Source organism: Hipposideros armiger, unplaced genomic scaffold (genome assembly GCF_001890085.2).
Source record: "Hipposideros armiger isolate ML-2016 unplaced genomic scaffold, ASM189008v1 scaffold_64, whole genome shotgun sequence".
In the NCBI taxonomy this organism is placed as follows: Eukaryota; Metazoa; Chordata; class Mammalia; order Chiroptera; family Hipposideridae; genus Hipposideros; species Hipposideros armiger.
In genome coordinates, this window is record NW_017731414.1 from 4,736,002 (window position 1) to 4,762,449 (window position 26,448).

Here is a 26,448-nt window from a genome sequence, read left to right on the forward strand (position 1 = left end):
TATAGAGGAAGTAAAGCTGGACCACCACCACCCCCAACATACATACACGATGCAAAGTAGTCTCTTTCAGCTGGCTTTTAGACTTAAAGGTGAAAGTAAAAGATATCTTGTAAAACCTAATATAAAAGAATATGTTTATGATCTTAGAATAGGAAAAGATTTCTTAAACAGGACAAGCAAAATACTAATCATAAAAGAATTATAAATTGTACTGTATTCAAATTAAGAACTTTTGGGGCGGGCCAAGTGGCTCGGTTGGTTAAGCGTTGGATTGGGAGCGCGAGCTCTGAGCAGCAGGGCCGCTGGTTCGGTTCCCACATGGGCCAGTGACGCTGGGCTGCCGTGAGTGGCTGGCGATGGCGGAGGCTGCAGCCCCTGCGAGTGGCCATCCAGTAACCGGTGACCAACTGCCTCAGCCAGGAAGAGCGCAATGATCATAATACCAACATGGGCCAGTAAAGCGGTGTCCTCCACAGCTAGACTGAAGAACAAAAGGACAGCAACTTGTCTGTTCCCCTTCTCCGATTCCCCAACGCTGTTCCTCTCCCAATTCTCCAATAAAATATTTTTTAAAAATAAAATTTAAGAACTTCATCAAAAGATACCATTAAGAGTTTAAAAAGCTATCTACAAAGTGAAAGGAGAGATTTACAACACATAACTGGTAAAAGCATTTAGAGATCAAAAGAGTCACTAATAATGAAAGACTGAGCTCCAAACTTATATGTATCTCATGAAATAACCTAAGAATATGTAAAGTAAAAACTGATAAAAGTATAGGGCAAAGCTGCAAATCCATATCATACAAGGTCTGACAATTAAGTTTGCAAACTTGCTACTGTGCACTTACATTGGCAGCACTGTACAAACAGCTCAGTAAGTTTTCATAACCTTAGTATATCAGTGTCTCCCAGCTGTGTTCGTGTCAACGTGTGGCGGTGTCTTGCTGAGTGGCGTTCATTATTGTTGCGTATTTTTGTGTGCCATCATGAGAATGTCTAAGCTTGAATTAGAGCAACGTACAAACATTAAATTTCTTGTTAAACTTGGCAAGAGTGGAAGTGAAATCAGGGACATGTTAGCCCAAGTTTATGGGGATAATGCCATGAAAAAAATGGCAGTGTACAAATGGATTAAACGTTTTTCTGAGGGGAGAGAACGTGTCACTGATGAAGAGAGGTCAGTCAGGGCGGCCAGTAATGAGCAGAACTGACGAAAACATTGCAAAAATTTGTTGAGTTGTGCATCAAATTCGTCGACTGTCTGTGAGAACCATAGCAGACCAAGTAAGCATCGATAGAGAAACAATTAGGAAAATCTTGGCGTGAGGAAGGTGTGTGCAAAAATGGTCCCGAAGGATCTCACTAATGAACGAAGCAAAGGAGAGTCAAAGTGTGCCAAAACCTTTTGGAGAGGCAAGACAATGTTTTGGGCCTTGTTATCACTGGTGCTGAAACATGGGTGTACCAATATGACTCTGAAACAAAGCATCAAAGTGCACAATGGAAGTGAGCCAATTCTCCACGATCCAGAAAAATTCCGTTAGTCCAAATCAAGAGTCAAAATGATGTTGCCAAACTTTTTTGATATCAGAGAGATTGTTCATTATTAATCTGTACCAACTAGATGGTTAACCAAGTTTACTATTTGGAAGTGCTAAAAATGCTGCATGAAAAAGTTGGATGAAAACGACCTGAACTTTTCGCCAACAATCCATGGCTCTTGCATCACAGCAATGCACCAGTTCACACCGCACTGTCTGTGAGGGAATTTTTATCCAGTAAACAAATAACTGTATTGGGACACCTTCCCTACTCACCTGATCTGGCCCCCACTGACTTCTTTCTTTACCCGAAGATAAAGGAAATATTGAAAGGAAGACATTTTGATGACATTCAGGACATCAAGGGTCATGTGACAGTTCAGATGGCCATTCCAGAAAAAGAGTTCCAAAATTACTTTCAAGAATGGACTAGTTGCCGGCATTCCTGCATAGCTTCCCAAGGGGAATACTTCATAGGTGACCATAGTGATATTCAGCAATGAGGTATGTAGCACTTTTTCTAGGATGAATTCACGAACTTAATTGCCAGACCTCATATATCCATCATTACAGTATCAGACAGAATAGTTTCACTGCCCTGAACATCCCCTGGGTTCAGCCTGTTCTTCATTCCTCCTTTTTCCTCAAACTCTTGGCAACTACCACTCTTCTTATTGTTTGTATAGTTTTGCCTTTTTCTGAATGTCATGTAGGTGGAATGATACAGCATGTAGCCTTTTCACATTGGCTTCTTTCACTTAATAATATATGTTTAAAGGTTCTTCCATGTCTTTTTGTGGCCTAATAGCTCATTTCTTTTTAGCGTGGAATAATATTCCATTGTCTGGATGTACCAGTTTATTTATCCATTCACCTGCTGAAGGACATCTTGGTTGCTCCCAAGTGTTGGCAATTCTGCATAAACCTGCTGTAAACACTCATGTGCAGGTTTTTGTGTAGACAAATTTTCAACTCATTTGGGTAAATACCAAAGAATGCAATTGCTGGATCCTATGAGAGCATGTTTAGTTTTGTAAGAAACTGCCAAAAGTGGCTCTTTTGCATTCCCACAAGCAATGAATGAGAATTCCTGTTGCTCCACATCCTCACCAGTATTTGGTGTTTTTGGTGTTTTGGATTTTAGCCATTCTAATAGGTGTGTAGTAGTATCTTACTGCCCTTTTAATTTGCATTTCCCTGATAACATACTGTATTAAGTATTTTTTCATAAGTTTATCTGCCATCTGTACATCTTCTTTGATGAAGTGTCTGTTCGGATCTTTTGCCAATTTTTTTTTTTTTAATTTTATTGAGGAATTGGGGGAGGAGAATCGCGTTGGGGAATCGGGAAGGGGAACAGACAAGTTGCTGTCCTTTTGTTCTTCAGCCTAATTGTGGAGGACGTCGCTTCACTGGCCCATGTTGGTGTTATCATTGCGCTCTTCCCGGGTGAGGCAGATCAGTCGCCGGCCGTTCACGGTAGCTTATGGTAGCCCACTGCAGTTTCACCACAGCCTATGCCATCGCCGGGGACTCACAGAAGCCCAGCTCCAGGTCGAGCTGTTGTTCAGCATTTTAGCTATAAAGGGCAGTGTCACTGGCCCTAATGTGGAATCCGAACCAGGGCCTTGCTGCTCAGAGTTGGCGTCCCAAGCCAGCTATTAACCAACGTGCCACTCCACTGGCCCTTCGCCCAATTTTTAATTAGGTGGTTATTATCGAGTTTTAAGAGTTCTTTGTGTATTTTGGATACCAGTCTTTTCTCAGATAGTGTTTTGCAAAGATTTTTCTCCCAGTCTGTGGCTAGTCTTTTCATTTTCTTAAGCATATTAGTTTCTGTTTGTAAATGTAATTTCTATCAGCAGTGGAAATTATAAGAACTAGTAACATAAAAGAAGAGGGGAAACCCTAAGATTGCTGAAGTTCCTTAAACACTTATTGGCCACTTGTATTTATTTGGCTAGTCTTTTAATAAAACTATTAAGTGCTTGAATCTGAGATCCTTTTTACTTAGTCATTGTAAAACGTAATAATGAAGCTTGTGTAATGGTTAGTGGCCTCAGATAATTGGTGACTGTGTGTTTGATCGTTTCCTTTGCTCTCTTATGTACAAATCAGTGTTTAAATGGCACTTTTAATATTTTAATATGATTCTAAACAAAATACCACCAAATACTCTAAAGTTTGACTCCTGTACCAAATTGATATTAAGAACATAAAATTAAGATGATAAATGCACATTGGCCCAACAGTATCCCTCTTATAGTATAACTTAAATAATAAAGAACTCAAAAACAAATAGTTCTTGGAAATCAAGACTAAAATGAAAGCCTATATAACTCTCACAGTTTGGCTCCTTTAATGCTTAACCAATAGGCTATCACTTTCTGACCTTTATTTTTATTTGACTGATTAATTGATTGCAGTTTCATAACTTTCTTCGGCAATGGTGGTTAATTCTCATTCACATTAACTATTTGTTGATTTTTCAAAGTGGTGACAGGTACTTACATAGGTAACCATTGTATAAAGCTTGTTTGGTGAATGTTCATCCTCATTACTTTTTCTGCACAACAGCACCTGGATATAGTGTGGGACATTCCTTATTCTTTTGGCCCAGGCAGCTTTGTTGAGCCTGGTATCCATGTGCACATCTGGAATTCCCATTCTTTCATGGCAAATTGCCGGATTTCTTTGAGTGCCTGAGGGACACGCTTCTTGAAACCCAGTCCACGGATGCGCTTGTGAATGTTGGTGGTGTATTCTCTGGTCACTGCCTCGTTGATGGCAGAACGGCCCTTCCTCTCACCACCCTCTTTGCGGGAACCATGCTGCTGGGCCAGGTTAAAAAGGAAGCACTTTCTGACCTTTAGAAGTCACTTGTTTGACCATGCTTGCTATGTGGTAAAAATCATCATTCAATTTGTAAGGCAAAAAATCTGGTAATATCAATAGACAGTATTTCCCAATTTAAATTGTTAGAGATGCAGTTTAACACTTTTAAAAGGAGTATTGAACTATGTAGGGTTGTTCTCTCTGTAAAGACCTGCTTTTAAAAACGAGGTTTTAGAGAAATGGTAATACAGCAGAAAAGTTTATTTACACGTGTGATTGTTTCAAACCGCAAATTTGGGTTCCCAAGGGTCTGGGTATTGGCTTCCTTTCCTAAGGTGATGTGCTTCGCCTCCATAATCTACTCCCTGACTGAGCCATTTTGTTTTGGTCTTATAATACTGTCAGCATGGCAGAATCAAGTTTCATAAAGCATCTGAGAGACAGCCTTTTACATAAAGGAAGCGAGGGTGGCAAAAACCAAGTGTATTTTTATTTTTTTTTCCTTATTGGAACTCCCATTTATAAATCATAGGGTGCAAAATTTTTATGCCTAAAGCCTATTATAACTTTTAAATGCTGTAAGTAACTATACCATGCACCATTAATTTCAAAGCCATCCTTTAATGTTGCACAACTGCCTTTGTCCTTGGAATGTTAGTTTAAAATGATTACACAGCTCTATAGAAAAACTTTCTAAAATTTAATGGAGAGTGGTTACTTTGTCAGTTGAGCGCTTTTCTATGAACTAAACTTCAACATGGATTAAGGTGAAATCTTATTAACATAAGAACTCTCACCCAGGTGTTCTTTCCTGGATGGCAGCAGGGACCTTGGTGATGGCTTCCTAAACATAACCTGTTCCCATGAGCCACTGCTTGAATAAAGCCTGCTTGCTCTGGATGGGTAGCACACGGTGGTCACGCTAGCATCTCCTTTCACCATCCTCCCAGGGATCCCTTGACGCCGCCTCCTGTGTTGTAGTTCCTTTCAGTTTCCAGCATTCCATGCTTACCTTTTAAAAAAAAAACAAAACTTGGGGAATTGGGGGAGGGAACAGTGTTGGGGAATTGGGGAGGGGGACCAGCCAAGTTGTTCTTCAGTCTTAGTTGTGGAGGGCTCCAGTCACCATCTGGCTGCCCGTCGGCAGCTCATGGCCTCTAAGCTCAAGGTGCTGTGTCAGTCTTAGTTGTGGGTGGACACAGCCACCATCCCATGCGGGAGTCGAACCCGACAGCCTTATTAAGATTGCACTCTCTATCCCCTGAGCCATCCGGGCGGCAGCTCAGCTCAAGGTGCCAAGTTTAGTCTTAGTTGCGGGTGAGAGTAGCCCACCATCGAGCAAGCAGTCTTGTTATTAGGAGCACGTGCTCTCACCAGCTGAGCCATCCTACCACCTGTTGGCAGCTCAGCGGCTGCAGAGCTCTGGCATAGCATCAGTGGCCAATGTGGGAATCAAACCAGCGGCCCTGTTGATCAGAGCCTGCGCTCTTAAGCTAACTCTTAACCAACTGAGCCACTTGGCCAGCCCCATGCTTATCTTTTTATGGGATCGTTCTTATTATGGTGCAAAGTACATTCTTTAATAGAAGCATGGATGCTAGATGCGTGTGGCCTTCCATACCTGAGACAGCTTTGTTCTGCCCTCACACTTGATTATATGTTGGCCTGTATATAGCATTCTGTGTTGATCATTTCCCTTCAGAATCTACAGACTTTGTTCTGTTGGCTTGTTTCCAGAGTTGCTTTTGTGATATCCAGAGCCATCTAATCCTTGATCATTTATGTGTTACCTGGATTAGGTTTTGTTTTTTTGTTTTTTTGTCCCCACCCCTGGGACAGCTTATAGAATCTTTTTGTCCCTGAGGTTTCTCAGGTCTCACAGTGAGCAGCCTTGGGTGTGACTTGATTTTCATCTTAACTGTGCTGGCATTTGGTAGACATTTTCATCCTGGCAACTGATGTTCTTCAGTTCCAGGAAGTTTTCTTGAGTTATTTTTTTGATAATTTCCTCTCCTTTACTATTCTCTGTTCTCTCTGCCTGGAACTCCTATTAACTGGACGTTGGACCTCCGGAACCAGGCCTCTGATTTTATCTTTGCTCTCTTATTTTCCACCTCTGTCCTTTTTCTCTGCTTTCTGAGAGACTTGAACTTTATTTTCCAACCCTCTGATAGAATGTTTTGCTCTGCTATTGTATTTTTAAATTCTAAGATCTCTTTATGTTCTTTGAATGTTTCTTTTTTAGAGCATCTTATTCTTATTCCACAGTCGCAATATATTTTTTATCTCTTTGGTGAGCTTAATAATCTATTTCTTAATTCTTTTTTTTCAATTTTCCTTCTCCCTGCACAGTTTCTGTTTGTTCCAGGTTGACTTTTGTGTGTGTGTGTTTTTTATCATATTGTTAAAAGGTAAACTGAGGCATATTAAAAAGTTTAAGACTTTATTTGAGCAAAAATCTATTTGAATTGGACAGCATTCCGCTAGTAGATAGAAAGGAGCTCAGAGGAGCTGTACAAAATGAAAGACTTATAGGCAGAAGGAAGCAGGAACAAGGAAATTATACTAGGCAAACTGGGTTAGTTATTGCAGTTACTTTCCTTTAGAGGATGACCGAGGTCTATCAGGCAGATTGCCTAACCACTGCTGACTAAGCAGTTCCTGATTGACTAGGTTAAGATTGCATTTCTGGGAGAGCTGAAACTATAATTAAGCTTCAATTTGGTGACATGGTGCTTAGCATAAGTGACTCCATTTTGGGTCTGTTGTCTTGTTTTAATACTATCTTACATGTTAACAAGCTTTCTTCAGATTTCTGGTAATACTTGATTATTTGCTCAAAATCAAGAGTAAGAGATGACAGTGTTGATTAGAAGTTGTAAGTGTGGGGGTGAGGCTTGTTACTTGAGGCATCATGGTAGGGTAATCTGTGTCATTTATTGAATGACCCCTGTATCCTGTATCAGTGCATCTTTAGGTATTTCCTTTGTGACTAACAAGATTCTCAGGAAATTTTTCCAAACTCCTGCGTACAGAGTGTGGTCTAGACACTGGCTTTTCTGGGTAGAAGGAACCCAATAAGGGACGACTCAGCCACATTCGATGTGCAGGTAGCTACTTAATTGACCTGTTAGCTATATGATTGATATCCACATCCTCAAATGTGCTTTTGACTGGTGTGGTGACTCCCAGTCCAGAGAAAGAGCAACAGTCATTCAGAGGCATAGAATAAGGGAAGATACCTGGGAACCTGACTTCTCAAAAATGCTTTCACCCTGTTTGTGCGTGCTTTGGCCACCTCACTTCACCGTAACATCTGAGCATGGAGTATAAATCAGGTTAGTGTTTAGCTTTTCTTACCGCTGGCAAGAGATTCAATTTTCTTGAGTCAAGTCAGTTACCACTGATTTTTCTAGATTCCAAAATGTTGTTGCTGTTGTCTCCTCTCCTGTCATAATTCTTGCGGGATTATGACTTTAAAAAAAAAATCCCTTTAGTGTTGTTTCAGTTGGATTTTGGGAGGGAACAAAATTAGATATGTGGTCAATCTGCCATTTTAACGCAAAGTCCCTTTGGAAGCTTTTTAAGAGTTAGACTTAGTCATTTTTGAAAGACATCTTTATGAAGCTTCTATGTGCCAGAACTAAGGCACACTCTTGTCCTGTCCATGAAGTGTGTGCATTAGTGCTCATTAACTAAAATCACAATATTAACATAAATGGCAATTTAAACAAATAATTTGAGTCAGTTGTGCAAGAGTTCAAGTACTATAGACATAATAAGAAAGTTATATAAATGAATAAATACCTCTGTTTGAACAAGTGCCTGTAGCAGTGGCAATATAATTCTTTCCATGGGGAACTATGTACTGAATACCACCCAGTGATGCCAGAAATACAACTGATCCTCATTATTCATGGTAGTTGTGTCCTATAAATTTGCCAAGAACCCTGAATTAGCAAATACTGAACCATTGCTCCTAGAGGATATTCAGGGTTTAGGTTCCTGCCACCCTCTGATCACAATGCCTTGTCTTATTTGTGTTCCTGTGTCAAGACACCTTATTTAATATGCCTGAAGGGAGCTTCTCTAACATGTATTTACACACAGTTTTCTTGCTCTTAGGAACACCAGGCAGCACTTCAGCACCATACTTGGGGGTAATTTTCAACCGCAAAAGCATCAACAAAAAGTGCAAAGCTGTAAGAAGCATGACACTAAATAAAACACAGAAAAGACACTTACACTAGTGATGGCATGAGAGCTAAACAACAAAGCGAAGCATCTCATTATTCTACCTCAACTGGGAATGTATGTTAAGTGCTCCTCAAATTTTCCGCCATTCCCTGCATGTCCACAAATAGCCACAAAATTGCTGTATTGATTGTTGGGTTACGAATAAATTTTAGCAAGTAGGTAAATTTGCAAATATGGAATCCATGAAGCTTGAGTATCAATTGTATATTGTATCCCCCAACCCCTACAGGGAAAGGCATTTATAACCCTCCAGAAGAAACAGTACAGATTTTATATGCATTTATGCATGCACTTATATAAAAAGCTGTTGTTCTCCAGAGTTTTTAGCATCCAGTGTAATCGATAATAGCCAGTAATAAACTCAGTAATTAACAATTTACATGCATTCTATTACCTCATTGACTTTTACAACCTTGTGAAGTAGATGTTATTTCTGTTTAAAAGAAGTAAAAACTAGTTGGAAAGATTTGAGTAACTTATTCATCCTCCCACAGCTAGTAAATAGAGGAGCAAGGATTTGTCTAACATCTGAGGCTTTAACTATTGCACTGTACTGGTAACTGTTATACTCTACTGACCCTCCACTCCAAAAGGATCCTTGCCCCTGCTGCTGGGTCACTGAAGTTGTGGGTAAGCTCCTGTGCTCCAGTAATAGAGATGTATGGGAGTGTTACCGGATTTATTTAAGTGTAATTCTTTAAAAAAATTTGCCCTGACTATTGTTTTCATGATCATTTTGTTTCAGTATTCGCTTACTTTTAAAGCTGACTTGTTATATAATTAAAATAGGAAGAACAGTATATTACAATCATAGAATTTTAGAACTGGGAGTATCTTTTTTAAATAATATAATAAAATCCACTTATTTTATATATGATAAAACTGAAGCTCCAGGAAATTAACTTACCCAAAGTCACACAGTTAATTACTAAGACAAGTATCCAAATTGCTTAACTCTCCATCAGATTCTTTTCTCTGCCTAAGTTTTATGTAGCCTCTTGTACTCAAAGATTGTTTTAACCAAACTTGGCAAAAAGTTAGTATCCAAAGTTAAGCCAAAAATCTGTTGTACTACCATATGCTCACTACTTTTTAACTTGGACGTCCTGGAGTGAACCACTGATATGTGACAAAATTGCATTAGAGCAAGGGGAGAAAACAGATGTCTGTCTCTATAGGGGCCAGGTGCCTAGGACCTGGGCTGAACCAGAGAGAGCCTGCCCAGAGCACATTTGAAGAGGCAGGTCCAGTGTTACCAGATCTAATTTTTAATGGGAAGCTAGAAAAGCAGGTATTATTATGAATTATTGGCAACTCAAACTTTAAAACCAAAGTTTTAGAAACCAGAAGAAAACCAAAAATGTCTGTGGACCCATTTGAGGCTACCAGATTGAAACCTGTACTTGAGAAGATTCAGCTTACACTGCAGCCTTCATTCCTTGGCACCATTAGTGACTATGAGAAGGAGCCAAAACCAGTTTCTGGTGACATGTTAAATAAAACTCTTGAGTTACATTTATAAGTCAATAAACCATTAAGTGACCAGGCATGGTTAGCCTGGCTGTTTATGTCATGAAATAATTTGTTTACGTGTGTCTTAGCTGCATATTACTCACACTGCAAAATCATATGTGTTTATTACAAGTTAGAATTGATTAGTATTTTGAAGTTGAGTGTAGAATTTTGCAGTCTCATATGTTAGCAAACTTGCCATCCTTATCTAATGCATGCAAGGCTCTGGCATAGCATTATCACTTGCCAAAAATACGTATTTTATCTTGTTTTACGGCAGTAGACATTACACAGCATCTGCAACCAAAAAGCTTTACTCACCCTCTTAGTTCTCTCAGAAATAGAACGTCCCTAAATGCATCCAAAAGTCTTTATTTATTTACTGAGAAAATAATGGGAGTTATGGTCTTAAAAAGCATGAATTGATGTAAAACTAAAACATTCTAAATCTAAAGTGCAGTTTGTTGGTTATTGATGAACTTCTTTTCCATTAGTATCAGAAAGAAATAGATGAGAGTAAATACCCAGGGAATTGAGAGAACGGTGGCATTCATCCATCTTTTTAAAAAGCTTCCTATTGAAGTATAACATACATGCAGAAAAATACACAAATTATACACAAATGAACTAAAGTGGAAGTGTACAATTCAGTGGATTTTCTCAAAATGAACATGCCTATGTAACCAGCATACAGATTAAGAAATGAAACGTTTGTATTACTGTTGATGGATATTTGGCTTTCTGTTTGGGAATTGTTACATTTAGTGCTGCCATGAACATTCTTGTACATGTGTTTTTGGTGAATTTCGCACACATCTCTGCTGGGTATGTACCTAGGAGTGGAATTGCTCGTTCATAGGGTCCTTATATTTAGCTTCCATAGATACTGCCAGTTTCCCAGTGTGTTTGAGCCCCTCCGACTCCACAAGCAGTGTGAGTTGCAGTTGTTTCACATCCAAACCAAGGCTTGATACTTGGCTTTTTCCGGTTAGTCATTCTCATGGACATCTCATTGTGGCTTCAGTTTACATTTCTGATGAGTGTTGAGATGGAGCACCTGTCATTTGTTTGTTGGCCATTGGGATGTCCTCTTTGAAAGTACAGATTCAAGTCTTTTGCACTGGCTTTGTAAACTTTTTTCTTTAACTTTTAAAAATAAATAGTTTCCATATGTTAACATTCTCACTCAGAGAGCCAGCCTTCCCCTCCTTGACTCCACTGCAGTGGGTGACATATGTATAAAACCAAGATGGCTTTGGCCTACAAGATTGCCTTCTACAGAACTTTATAAACAAGGGAAACCTTGCATGGAATGTTCTTTTCAGGCCGTTTAAACTATTGACATTTACTATTGGTAAGAAAGAACAAAATAAAAGGAATAATAAACACAGACATACTTTTTAAAAGTTTAGCCTTTGGAATAGCCTTTTGCCTTTTGGTTTTATGAATTTCTTTTAGGAATTTTGATTGGAAACAGAACCAGCTGTTAATTAGTAATATGTTACTAATTGGAAGAGTTAATTTAGAAAAGAATGTAGCTTAAATTTGACCTATCTGTAAAGCTATTGGGGTTTGTTTTCCTGTTTACAAGTAATGTATGGTTGTGGTCAAAAATTCAAAAGTTGTAGAAATACATATAACAGAAATTGAAAGTCTCCCATAATCTCACCTACAGAGATAATTGGTTTGTTTTCATCCAGATTTTCTTACATGAATTTGCTAACATATATCAGAAATTACATACTCTACATACTGTTTTGTCACTTTTTTTTTAACCTCACAGTAATTGTTGTTACTGAGTTTTTAGGAGTTTTTAAAAGTATTATCTGTGATAGTTGGATATTCATTGACAATAAGAATGTCTTATTCAATACATAAAAAATAAAAGTAATTAGTATATCAATTTTATTAACCTTACTTATAGATCTTTAAAAATGGTTCATTTTCTGGCAGGGTCAGTATGCATCTTTTCATTTACTTAACACAGTGTTGCCTGGTACACAGAAAAATTCCAACTGCGGAAGATCTAAATTAATGGAGTTTATGAGCAGGTTAAAACTGGCTTGAGTTTTTTCAGTAATTCTTTTCATATTTAAGGCATCCTAATCATGAAAATTCAGCTACTAACTTGGTAATTAATTGTGCTCTGTACTCTTCACAGGAACTTCTGGGTTGAGCCTGCCTTTACACTTCAAACTAGGGTGATGGGTTTTGATCATTTCTGGTGGTCCCCTCAGAGCCCCTGCAGATCTGACCAGTCATCCCAGGGTTGTGCTTGTTTTCTAGTTCAGTACTCAGCATGATTGGGAATGGCATCAAATCCTTCCTAAAAGCAAGTGAGTCTCTTGGAAAGATCCAAGTGAATTTTTTTAAAGCAATGAAACTAATTTAAAAGTACATACTGTTAGGCTTTTTAAAGGCATATTTTGCAAATTAATGAAAATAAGTTCCAAGATATTCTGCTTTGTGGAGTAGTATAATATCTAATGTGCGAACAAAATCCTCATTTTCCTCTAATCCAGAGGCAGCTCTTCAGATAAATTATTCTGATGTCCGTAGTCTCTACTGGTGGCACCTTATATTGAAAAGAGAGTAATTGAGCTGCATTTTCTCTATCTCGGTTTAAAAGACTGTATAAAATAATGTTGGTAAACATTAAAGAAGATTTATCCTTTTAATACCTTCATTGTAACTATTGTTCATGAAATCAGTGTGGTCTGGTTTGGGGGCTTTGGTTGCCTTATGTTTCTTATACTAACGTAGTACTTGGTTAGTTGAAGAGAGCCCCCCAGTTCTGTGAAGTATTTCACCCAGATGTGCTTTTCTGTTGCAGTGGGACCAGGTGGAAGCTTCTCTATGGATTATAGGTTTGGCAATCTCAGGAATAGAAAGTAGACATTCTTCTCTGGAGGCTTCTGTGTGACTGAACTGGCATCACGTGATAGCCATCCTGAATAAGAACGGGTGAATGGGAGGCTTCATCCAGGTGTGATCTGGCAAAGGGGAAAGAGGCTGGCGTGAGCTATTGCTGCCCTAAATGTGAAGTACTAGTTTTAACAGCTAATCACATAATTGTAGGATAAATATTTTTTTCTGGGTCCCGAAAAAGGTGATTCAAAATAGTCTTAAGTATTTAGATTTGCTTTGGGAACACGAGGATCCAAAAAGAACGTAACGTAAATGTCTCAGCCTCTCTACTTCCATGGGGAGCATGGGCAACTCAAATAAAATGACTCTTACCCCTGTAGTTATTAGACGTTCCTACTAATTGTTTGGGAAAACAAAACTGTCTCATATTTGTTCTTCTGGAAACAAAGAAATAGAACTCTAGCTCTTCAAACTGTTTGTGTAAATGGTCAAATTACTTTTTTGTCTTTTAAACGAACAGCCTTGTTGTCTGAGCTGAGAACTCATTACCAGACTTACCCTGCAGTATGTTTTCGTCTGCTGAATTAAAGCAAATCAGAACAAAACAACAACGAGAAAAGCTCAACATAACCTGCATGTGGGTTTTTAGCAGTAAGGAACTGCTGGTGACAGATGCTTAGCCATTGTCATGTGAACAACGTCACTGTAATAAACATAAACCAGAGTGACACTAGGGATGCTCCCGGAACTGACTGATCAGATTTTAAGGAGCGGCATTATACCTTAAGCAGCGTGACTGTTTAGGGAGTGTCTGTTCAGGATGTTGGAAAGCGTGTGCTGATGGCTGTGTGAGGTTATGAGGTCACTGAGGCTGCTCCCTCAGACCCAGCACCACATTCTCAGCCATCTTTCCATTTTAGTTAGGGTGTCTTTCTGTTGATGTCTTCTGTGCTGCCTAATTTTTAAATAATTTGTACTCTTTCTTTTAAATGAATCATTTTATGAGGGGGTGGGGGGGGGTATGGAGAACTTGCCTGCGAGGTTGAAACAAAACCTTGTAAAGGAGATTTAATCCCTTAGGAATGTGGGGATCTAGAATTAAACTGATTCATTTCTCATTAGGGTCTTGGGCCAATATTGGCAAGCAAATCACTGACTTTCACATGTATTTTATGGACTGTATGCAACTAATTAGCCTTACTTCTATTCCTTGTGTTTATAAGCTGTCTGAAAAAATCCAGGCACTGCTTATAGAAAGAACTTCATTACTTGAGATCTGCTTTGGTGCAGTTTTCTCTGTGTTTTTGAATTGAAGAAGGTATTAAGTGGAAGTCAGAGAGGAACCAATTAAACATAAGTCTAATCAGCCCCAACGTGTTGTGAAGGGTTGCTTGTTTGTTTTGTTTTGGAGTGGGGAAGGTTGTGTTTGTTCTTGGGGGGGCGGAGGGGTCTCTCTGCAGGGAGACGGATCATCTTAGAGTGTCAGTATTTTTCTTTCTTGTTTCTTTTAGGTTAATGTTTGAAATTTATTAATCATGTTGAGTAAAGTAGGTATCCTGCCCTAAGGGCTTCCCTGCCTAGTGGAAAAGCTCTGATTTATAAAGTCACAGCATAATGAAATAAAGTGATAATAAAAGCCTTGAGCAGTCTGTGTAATATATTTTAGGCTATTTACTAAGGTTAGTTTGTTTAATTATTATTATTATTATTTGTTGTTGTTGTTCATGTCAGAATTGTCATTTCTAATAGTAGGATCCCTCAAACTATTTAAACCAAATCTTGCTTGCTACTGTAGAAAATAGGCGCAGATTCCTTCTTAAAGTCCAAACCGTTCCTTTAAAGACTAACAGATATTTATTTGCCTTCTCTCCAGTTAGTGAAAGGTGGTAGTTAAATCAACTCTTACTAGTTCCTTCCTCTTTGCTTTTCAGCACCGCATTAAGTGGAAGTAGATTTGCATCCCTTTGGGTTTTGACCAAAGCACACACCCATCCCCTTCCTGCCTCTCTGGAACTGGTTCAAGATTTGGGGAGAAGGGTTTGTTGGGGGGGCGTTTCCTTGTCTTATCTCTGTGTGAGCATATGCTAGGGTTGCATTTATTTTGACCCTTCCACTTTAAATTTGGAACCGAAGCAAGAGTTTAAAGTACAACAGAAGAGAGTCTGCTGAACTTTAGCCATGAGGGACCCAGGGAGGAAGGTGCGTACATGCATTCTGAAACTCTCATAGAGGTTGGCCATCTTTATGCGTACACATAATTGTGAGCTGATAACTACTAGGCAAAGGGAAAATATTTAAAACTGTAAAGATATATGTGACCTCTATAGAATGTGTTTATGTGCTTAATTTTACAGCAGTGCCTCTAGTATTCATAATTTGGGGGAACATGTAAGTTCTGAATTTTTATTTGAAAACCTTTGGGAAAAGCTTAGGATGGGTATTTTCAAGGGAAAAATGTATCATTTGTGATTGATCTTTAAGGGAGTGTGTATAGATATTTTAGGCATTCTATCATTTTGCCTTCTAAAGCATTAAAAACAAGCTATACTAGGCTGGCCGAGTGGCTCAGTTGGTTAAGAGCTCGCTCAAGAGTGCAAGCTCTGAGCAACAGCAGTTCGATTCCTGGCCCGAGCTGAGCTGCTGCTGAGCTGCCAACAGGTGGAAGGATGGCTCAGCTTTAAAAAAAAACAAAAACGAGCTATAAATGGATATTATTAGATAAGGTCACCCAGCTACCCCTCAGAGTTAAGAAGCAAGTCTCTCGTCATTGATTATCACTTTGTATATATAGGCTGTACCGATTTCTTTCTTGACTGATCTTTTCCAGAGCCTGGCCCAGCTAGAGAATCTGTGCAAACAGCTCTATGAAACCACAGATACAACCACTCGACTCCAGGCAGAGAAAGCCTTGGTTGAATTCACCAACAGCCCTGATTGCCTGAGCAAGTGCCAGCTACTCCTCGAAAGAGGAAGTGTACGTAAGATTTGAAAAATCCTAAAGGATAACAGGGGTTTAAGAAAATATATTCTGGTTCTAAGTGTAGAGGTGGACTGGGACAGCTTCTGTTCCTTGATCCTTCTAGCTGCCTCTGCCTTCTTAATTTCACTTCTAAAAAGCACCATATCTGCCAGGTTGGCAAAAAACAAAGGCCATACAACCCTGTCAGGAAAATCTCATGGAACATATATTTTCATCCTGTCATTTTTCATCTTGAATCAAATTTCTGGGACTCCCTTTCTGTTGTTTACGCTTAAGTACTACCTCATATCCTTTACAAAGGAGATGGGGTTGTGTACATAAATGAACCTTTCTTATTCACAAAGCCCATGTCACCTTACAAGATCCCCAGTCCTCTCTGTTTTTCCTCCTTTGTACCATAGCTGCTTCTTACTGCCTTAGAAGTATAGGGGGGAAATAGTCTTGACGATGAAAATAACTGGAAGTTACAGTTTTAAAAAACAGAATTAGAGCCTCTTCAAGCTAAAGATGGCAATGCAGTGATCAAAGTAATGCCTTTAATGAGACATTTGATTGAATTAATATTTTTGGGAAGACGGAAGTCTTAGGAAGGGTGAGACTCCAACCAGGGTTCCATGAAAGGGCACTGAGAATGTCAGAATCCCAGCCGGACGAGCAGCTAGCGTGATACTTAAGGCTGACGGGAAACGAGAAAAGAATGAAAGCAACTGATTTGTTGAGAGGGTGGAATCCTAGATCATTTTTTACTTTTCATTAGTAGTGTTACAGTATTATGCACTAAATAGAACAAATTACAGTTGTCTAAAAACTATCCTTTAGTAGCTGGGGAAGCTAACTCCTCCAAGCATCTGAAGGTGGCAGAGTCGTGGTAGAGATTACCTAGTGCTCTGTTCTGTTTTCACATGTGGTATTTTGTGTCTTTGTTTCCAGTCACCCGAAATCATCCGATCTTAGGATTGATCCACTTAGATTTGTACTCTGGGAGATGCCCAGCTGGCTCCTGCCGGAGCCCCACGGCGTCACATCTGACTCGGTTAACTCCCAACCCTCATGCCGACAGTCTGCAGGCTAGAATCAGAGGATTGGTATAATTCTAAACACAATTATAGCGGATCTTTCTGTTTGATCTCTATTGACTTCTCAGTGACTTAGATTTATTGGAATTATGTGTAAAGACCGTTTACATGTTACATAGTTTGTAGTTATAGTTATACACTATATTCTATAATTACAGCAGCCCCTCTTGCATTAGGAGTGATTTGACACATGTGCTCTAATCGGCTTAAACCATGTTCAGGGGGATTGAAAAGAAATCACATGTCACAGTCACTTGTATAGATTTCTTTTCTGAACCTTAAATTTTTTTTTTATAACTGCTGGTATTATATAATGCCTGTGGATAGCCTCCTGTCTTAAGGACTTTTGGTTTCACAGAAAATTATCCTTGACCCTTGATTAAATTATTTTCATGGTTGTGCATCTGTCCCTCTTATATGACATATAATGTAGCCACATGGAGGAATTCGCACATGGCTCCCTCTTACACTTTATGATCACATAGATAATTCTGATTCTGCATAAGTTTAAAATTCATTAAAACCCATACTTGAGAATATGATAATGCTGTTCCATTGCTATGGGCACAATTTTTCTTTCTCATAAATAATTGTAATTAATTTACTTTAAAACTAGCATATACATTCCTCAAAGCTGTAGCTGATTGATAGCTGTGCTGATGAAAATATATAACTTGGGGATTAACTGTACAGCATAATGTGAGGGTTCCTTCTAATACTCTTTTTCCCCCCTTTCTAATATACTATAGGAATATTTTGAGGTGACTTTGGGAATATTTTGAAGTAAAACTTTTTGAAACATTACTATAACAAGGCTATTGATGGGAGATTTCTTGGTTTAAATGAAAGAAGAGATTTGTCTTCTAAAGATCTTAGTATCTCCCCAAAAGCTCCCCTCTCGCACCTGCCCCCTTGAAGTGACGCAGATATCTGTATTGGAATCAGTTTGATCCAGCCATTCACTTTCTCCTGCCCCTTGTTCATGATTGAAATCAGCCCCGTGAGCACATATGCTGCATGGGCCTCTTTTCCTTACAATGATAGACCCTCTGAAATCCAGAGGATCAAATATAACAAAACTAATTTTTCTTGAATCTGAACACAGATCTCCAAATAAAACACCTTACGACTAACTCAGTAAAATTGAATTCTAAGTCCTTTCCCCCCACCTCTTTTCACAGTCATCGTACTCCCAGTTACTGGCAGCTACATGCCTTACAAAGCTTGTATCACGCACAAACAACCCTCTACCATTGGAACAACGAATAGATATCCGTAAGTAGAGAATTATCTGTTCTCTCTTAAAGAAGTTAGTTTGTTTAGTGATGTGCTTAGTGATAGTTAAATTTATGTTGCTTATTTGATAATGTTCTGAAATTGCTAAGCATACAGAAGATATGGAATCCAGTTTTTCCCAGAATTTTGGGCTTAATAAAGTGAAGTGGGCCCACAGTAATTACTTCTAGATAAAGCCTAAGTGACCTCTTTTGTTGTCAGAAGGTTTCTTTCATTCAGTCTTTACTGCCACTGATGACTACGGCAACCATTGTTAAGGGTATGGAATTCTGTGCAGACAGGTTTAACCATCTAGGAGCAGATTCAAGGCTGCCATACTTCAGATTCTTTGTTGTGACAAGTATAAAATTCTCAGTCGGAAAGCCTACTGATCTCTGATTCAAAGCCCCATTTCTCAGTAGCATGAAGAATTAAGGGAGCTTAGGGTTAATAGTGTAACTTTACCATTTCTTGGACAATTTAGTACATTCAAAGATGTACACCCTTCCCTGGCAGAACGTTCTGTTATGCAGATTGCTTTTGTTTTATAGGGAACTATGTGCTCAACTACCTTGCCACTCGGCCAAAGTTGGCTACTTTCGTGACACAAGCACTAATTCAGTTATATGCCAGGATCACAAAACTGGGCTGGTTTGACTGTCAGAAGGATGACTATGTCTTCAGAAATGCAATCACAGATGTCACAAGGTTTTTACAGGTATGTATGTATTTGGTGTAATAGGAATGGGAGAAGCAACCTGTATTTACTTACTTATATGCTGGTCTACTTTCTAAAAGTTACACAAAATAGAATTATTTGATACATTCACTTTTGTGTCTTTTTTACCCTTAATATGTCTTGGCTTTGCATGTTTACTTGTCAGCACAGACAAACCCTACTTCATTCTTTCTAATGCCTATACACTATTCGAATCTAAAATACCATAACTTAACTAACTAATCTCCTATGGGTGAGCATTTAGTTTGTTTCTATATTTTGACTGTTAAATACTTCGGTGAATATCCGTGTGTGTGTGTGTGTGTGTGTGTGTGTGTGTGTGTGTGTGTGTCTGTCTGTCTGTCTGTCTGTCTGGTCATACTTTGAATAGTGTGTTCGTAGGGATTATTGGAATTATTCAAAGGGATATGTGTATTTTGGCTTTCAAAGGTATTTCCAAATCACCCTCAAAAAAAGTTGCTTCCTCCAACAATTAAAAGAGTGCCTGTTTCCCTATGCCTTCACCCTGGGAGCTCAACTTTTTTATTTTTCCAGTTTAATAGGTAAAAAAAAAATTGGTATCTTATCGTTTGAGTTATGAATAAGACAAAACAAATTTTCATGTTAGTTTACTACTTAATTTTTGTTTTTCAGTGAGCTTCCTATTTATATCTTAAGTATATTTTTTAGCAGGTTCTTTGCCCTTTTCTTGTTGTATACAGTTTCTTTGTAAATTGCGTTACACATTCATTTGTCACTTACCTTAAATGTGTTTTGCCACTTTCTCCTTTTATAATGTGTATGGTATAATGTTTATGGGTATTTTTAAAATACTAAAGGTTTCCACTTTAACAAAGTCAAATTTAGCAGTCTTCCTTTATGGCAGTTAAGTTTTATGTCCTGCAAAGTAGCAGTTTTAAACTACAATTCCTTGCTACCTTGTCTTGGCAGTTTTAATAGCAACACATGATTCTGTCATTTCAAAAGTATGACTGCGTTCCCAATGCTGAAATCAAGCTGTACACACCCCTCTTTCTGCCTTATATTTTTTTTACCAGGATAGTGTTGAATACTGCATCATTGGCGTCACAATTTTATCTCAGCTAACCAATGAAATTAATCAAGTAAGTGCTACAGCCTTCCTCATTGAAGTAAGTGCCATATTTTTTCTTAGTATTGGTGTTTTCTGCTCTGTGTGGGATGATCTTTTTTGGCAGTTGTGTGCTTTTGCGGTAAGTGATTAATGCCCTTTTGAAACAAAATAGTTCCGTTGGGTTTTCCTCTGTAAGTACAGCCTATCTCACTCTTTTTCTCTTGGTCCCCCTCTGTCTCCAGAATATTTTACCCTCCCATCTCAGCTTTCCTCACTGGTATTAATGTTCATTATTAGAAATGAGAGCAGTGGCTCTAAGTCAAAACTTCAATGAAATAATTGCTTTGCTAATAAAAAAGAAGGAATCCAAAACAAGGATCACAAAAGTGGAGCCAGCATCATTGTGTGCCCTTTCTGCTGTATACATTAGTGTTTATAACCATTTAAAAATCAGTTTCCATATCCTGTTATTAAAGATTTTGCTTAGAATCTCTTCAGAATGCATAAAACATGCGGCTAAATACCAAATAATTTTTTGTAAATAGTCATTGATGATACAGATCACTACAGAGGAAACACCAGTGGCTTTCTTCTGCTCTGGCTATTATTTTTTCAGCCATTTACTTTTATATCCAGATAAAATTTTATAATTATTGAACAGGCCAATATGTTAGTTGTAACATCTCACCTTTCATTTGTCAGCTAATAATTACATTGGCATCACTGTTGCTATTGCTTATATTTATGCAGACATTTTTATTAACCCTTAGAAATTTTAACTGAATCAGTACTGTTTTAAATGCACTTGCTTATAGCCTGTTAAAATCTGGAGTCCATGCTGTGTTCTGTCACATGTGATCCCCATTGTGGCTGGTAATTATCAAAATAATAGCATTCACTTTCGAGTGATTACTATGTGACAGGCACTGTTCTAAGCACTTTACTTGAATTAACTAATTTTATTCTCACAATAGTCTTAGATAGGTACTGTGGTTATCCCATTTTCTACATAAGGAAACTGAGGCACATAAAGGTTAAGTAATGTGTCTAAGGTGTCACAGTTAGCAAGCAACAGTATCTGAATTCGAACCTACATAGTCTTAGTCCAGAGCCTGTGCTCTTAATAACTTCTTATTTCACTACTGTTCCCCTTGTAGTAGGAAAGCATGTGTTAACTAAGCTCAGAGATTGTGGGGTTCATGTTCTCCCCTTTGAAGCTTGGCCCCACAAAATACATCAATGTTGATATAAAAAAAAAACTTCAAAATTGTACTTGTCTTTATTAAGACAACAATAGAAATGTGTGTGACATACTTAACATGTAATTATTCCCTGTATTATGATCAGCATAACACTTTATATGTGATATATGATATAAAATCTAGCAATACCTGATTTATCTAAGATTTTTATGATAACACAGTAGCACTGAAGCTAGAATTGAAGAATATTTTGAACTTCTGTGTAACTTAATTTTCTGGAGTTTGCGGGGGAGGGTGTCAGATTTAAATTAGAAAGTTAATTTCTGTTACCATTCCTATTTGAACTTTGAAATAAAATCAAGGAGAGTCCATAATTCGGTTGTCAGAAATCTTGCTGCATTCTTCAGTGTACCAGAAGCAAAATGAGCTCCCTCTTGGGTGACTTGGTCAGCATGTAAAAGAGATTTAAGCTTTCAGTTGAACTAAAAATAATCTTGGCAACCTTGAAATTCCTCTATTCCACTTACTGAGTGCCTACTATGTGTCAGGAGTAGAGGACATGGCTGAAGAAGTAAAAGATTTAGTCCTTAACCACAAAAACCTTTCAAATGTGGCTGAAAAGACAAGAAGAGAAACTGACCAGTCCAACCATTTAATTGAAGTGTTCACTTCTGTGGTATAAACTCCATGTGGAAATAGGTTAAAGAAGGAAGAGAGTATTACAGACTGTCGTCATTTATCTTAAGTTCGTGGCTATTGGTTAATGACTGTTTTAGAAATTATGTAGTAGCCCTGAGTGGATTGTTTATCACAACCCAAGTCTTGCTACTGTCTCTTCTTGAAACTAAGCCGCAATGCAACAATATAGTAATTATTAGCAATATCTGCCAACAATTTTATGTATAGCAAATTAAAACTTTGCAGTGGAGGTATTCCCATCCCTTCTTCTGTCTTCCCTCTCTAAGCTCTAGAGTCGTGATACCCTGGCTAGCTGTTAGCAGCTTCTTGTCCTTTGCATCCTCTCACTTTATATGATTTAACAGTAGTTTAAACATTAAAAATGTGTTTTGTATTTATGTTGCTTTTATTGGAAACCTTTCCAGTTTATTTGAAGTCTGCATGGAAATATTTTTTTTCTTTGAAGTTAATTCGAAAACTTGCATTGGTTTATTTTTCTGCACAGGCAGACACCACCCATCCTTTAACCAAGCACAGAAAAATAGCCTCTTCTTTCCGAGATTCGTCATTATTTGATATTTTCACACTTTCCTGCAATTTACTAAAACAGGTGAGATTGCAGGCTGGGCCCTGCTTCACAATTCCTTTTGAAAGGATGAGAATGAGTGGACGCTTGTTAGAGGTCAGCTCTTAACGGACCCCACGAACATTTATGCGTCTCCTTAATCATCATCTCTTACATAATACCTGTCTTCAAAATGTTGAAGAAACTTACCAGACTGACCACTGATGTTAGAGAAAGGATTGTGGTTTCCCTAGTTCAGATCTGCTCCCCTAGATAAGAACAGTCAGCAAATCCTTACCCATGTTCCTATCTTAAAGGAATCTAGTGTACCACAAAGTTTGAGATTTTGTTGTTTGCTCTTTTTAGACCCACATAAAACCTTCCTGTACGGAGTAAGAGCCTGTTAGCTTTATGGCGTTTGGATTCGTAGTGCTCGGAAAGCAGGCTCAGCCGACACTGTTAGCACACTAAAACTAGGCTGGCTCCCCTGCCCCCTGCTGAGCTAAAAGCAACAAATAGACAAGCAACATCTGTAAGGAAAAGCAGAATTTGAATTTTTAACATCGTTTGGATTTCATAACCTGAAGGGATAGACAGTATCACATAAGGAAATTACCTGTTTTAAAATAGAAAAGTTGGTATTGCGATTCATTTATTGATAGAGTTGAACTAAGAAAGAACTGTGAACCTTTGCGGCCTACACATGTGTAATGATGCTGGGCTGCTTTGTCCCTATAGACAGCTAAAGGGAACTGGCCTCTGGTTCTTGGTTCATTTGGGGGACTTCAGGATTTTTTTGTTTTTGTTCTCATTTTCCAGTAGGTCCCAGGTTTAGTTTTAGAAACAAGTTTGCATTTGTTCTGTCTCTCCACTTAAAAATGTCCATCTTTTTTCCTCAATTACTTAGCTTTATCTCAGAATTCCCAGACAGTCCTCAGGTTGGGCAAGCTGCCTGGAAAAAGCTATTTTACCCCCTGGAGGGGAAAAGCTTTTGAGAAAACTAAGGATTGAATCATCTCACTGATACTATCAGAAACCATCAAGTCACTGAGGTCGAAGCTGGTATGAACTTTGAGAGTCCCTGTAGCTATGGGCCAGTATTGAGCAATAGGCAGGTAAACTGCCAGTGAATAAACAAAATTCAGTGGTGATTTTTTTTTTTAAGATATTTTTATTGGGGATTTGGGGGCGGGAAACAGTGTTGGGGAATTGGGGAAGGGGACCAGCCAAGTTGTTGTTCTTCAATCTTCGTTGTGGAGGGCGCCATTCGCCATCTGGCTTCCCGTCGGCAGCTCGTGGCCTCTAAGCTCAAGGTGCTGTGTTCAATCATAGTTGCGGGTGGGCGTAGCCACCATCCCATGTGGGAGTCGAACCAGCAGCCTTGTTGTTAAGAGCGCACGCTCTAACCACTGAACCATCCGGGCGGCAGCTCCACTCAAGGTGCTGAGTACAGTCTTAGTTGCAGGTGGGCATAGGCTGCAGCGTCACTGTCCCATGTGGGAATCAAACTGGCGGCCCTATTGCTCAGAGCTCGCGCTCTTAAGCCAACTCTTAACCAGCTGAGCCACTCGGCTGGCCCTCAGTGTGATTTTGTTTTAATTTTGGTTTGCAAGATTTTTGTTGATGCTGGTGATGGTAATGTTAAAAAAGAGGAAGGGAGATAGTCAGGATATAAAACTTACTAGAACTCCCTCCCAGAATTTAATGTTAGCCCTGTCTAGAAATAGCTAGGATCTCACATGCAATGAAATAACCACACATATTGCTTCAGGATTCCCCGTGGCTATGTAAAGAACCAGTGTCAATAGGGGGATTTCTTTAAATACCAACTTCATGTTTTGTGGGAAACATGTTATAATAGTAAGTAAGATGCTAGGATTTTCAGAGTGAAATTAAGGCAGCATCTCGCAGTGGGGCAAACGTCACTTCGCTGTGTTGAAATACAGCCCTCCTTTTCTGGCTCTACATACAGCCTGCTCTTGAGTTGGTAGCAAGCTTGGAAGAGAGGAGTGATTGTTTGGGGCTCATGATGTGGTAATTTTTACAGGCTTCAGGAAAGAATCTAAACTTGAATGATGAAAGTCAGCACGGTTTGCTCATGCAACTGCTCAAACTCACTCATAACTGCCTGAACTTTGATTTCATCGGCACTTCTACTGACGAGTCCTCAGATGACCTGTGCACAGTACAGATTCCCACCAGCTGGAGATCAGGTACAGCATCGCACCACCTGAAATAGGCTGCTGCTCACCTCTCCGTAGTGTCTGTAGTATGATGATCTAAAGGACCCCTGGCAGTCCCTTACTTGCTGTAAGAGAACACTTGGAATTGCAGCATCTGTCTTTCTGAAGTGAGGGAGAGGTTCTGGGAAGATCTTACAGATCCTCCAGCCTGGGAGAGCTCTTAATTACTGACCCATGTGACTTTGACCTTCTGGTGTTAACCACCTAGAGACTTCTGTTATCTTACTCATTTGCGGTAATGTCTAGGTTTTAAAACAAAACCAAACAAAAGAACATGTGCTTATGTTTGTTTTTGCATTCCTACGGATAAAAATTCTTGCTATGAACAGAGCCCTGATTGTCTTAAGTTCTCTGAGAATCAGTACAATGAATCTGTTTCTTAGAGGAGCTAAACACTAGTGCTTAAAAAAAGGGGGGGGGGACCAAAACAAATCCCTATTATCTTATCACTTCCAAAGGAAATAAGCTTTCTGTAAGATAAGAAAGCAGAAAGAAGCAGAAAAATATGCTCTCTAAAGGACAGTGCCAGCAGTCTGCCCATAGCAGGGTGCAAACATACTCAATAAAGTGCTCTTTGGTCTTTCTTCCAGCATTCTTAGATTCTTCAACTCTGCAGCTGTTTTTTGACCTGTATCATTCCATCCCTCCTTCATTTTCACCTCTGGTGAGTCAGTTTCTAAAGCAAACCTATTTTTGGGAAGTGGCACTGGTGAAATGAGTCTTATGTTCATTTTGTTGTACAGAATCATAGAAGTAAAGCATAGAAGCACTAGGGTTAGTTATCTAGCCTCTTGAGATTAGGATTCTAGCTTAAAAATTTCCTGATAAAGTCTTAATTCTTTTCAAATGATTCCTCTCTAATGACAAATTGCTGCAGATGTCAGTCTCTTTTGGTGTTATCTTGACTTTATACTATACTATACCTCAGATTGCCACAGGCTAGAGTAGGGGATTCACCTTATATTGTCTAGTTGAAGATTGTCCTGACTAAATTTGGAAATCCCTCAGGCATATTATATAAGTGATAAATGGAAGCTGTAATGCCAAGGCAAATTTGCATACTTACTCCTAAATAACATTAGAAAGCTCTTAGAAATGATTCAAGAGCATTTCTCCTTTAAAGCAAGAATTAACTTCCTCAAATCTCAAAATTCATTCAGATCCTAAAAGACTTGGTCTGGTATTTCAGATTGTCGGTGTAAAATACTGTTTACAAACTATACAAAGAAAAAACAGTAAAGTAATGGATGTTTTGCATAGTGTGTCTGCAGTGAACTATTTTCCTGGTCATTGTAGTACTTTTTCAAATTAGCATAGACCTTCGCTTTAGCAGAAACAGGAATTCAGTATTGTTTGTATCAAGTTTACTGTAGGAAAAGGTAATGTGCTCAAGAAGGTAATGAATAAAAAGACTGTTTATAAAGGTGTGGACACAATTCAGGGACTCCAACAAGAGGTGGTGGCTACATCCCTTGGACTAGTAATTGTGGGAGCTTCAAGGGGCGAGGGAGGGAGCCCTGGAGAGAGCTGAAGCTGTGGGTGGCACCTCTCTCCTGCCCTGATCTGCTGCTGGTACTTTCCAATGGATGAAGCCAACTAGAAG

The 26,448-nt window shown here is 38.8% G+C and overlaps 1 protein-coding gene across 1 annotated transcript in view; it reads left to right on the forward strand.

Annotated features, from left to right (window-relative positions):
* The first annotated feature begins 15,171 nt into the window (after nt 1–15,171).
* XPO7 (exportin 7) overlaps nt 15,172–26,448 on the forward strand; it is a 42,213-nt gene continuing 30,936 nt past the window's right edge. Inside the window, exons 1-8 of the mRNA XM_019641850.1 lie at nt 15,172–15,214; nt 15,843–15,989; nt 18,253–18,346; nt 18,898–19,064; nt 20,123–20,188; nt 22,543–22,647; nt 24,650–24,815; nt 25,436–25,509. Of these exons, the coding sequence (XP_019497395.1) occupies nt 15,194–15,214; nt 15,843–15,989; nt 18,253–18,346; nt 18,898–19,064; nt 20,123–20,188; nt 22,543–22,647; nt 24,650–24,815; nt 25,436–25,509 (840 nt within the window). The 5' untranslated portion in view covers nt 15,172–15,193. The remainder of the gene's footprint in view (nt 15,215–15,842; nt 15,990–18,252; nt 18,347–18,897; nt 19,065–20,122; nt 20,189–22,542; nt 22,648–24,649; nt 24,816–25,435; nt 25,510–26,448) is intronic.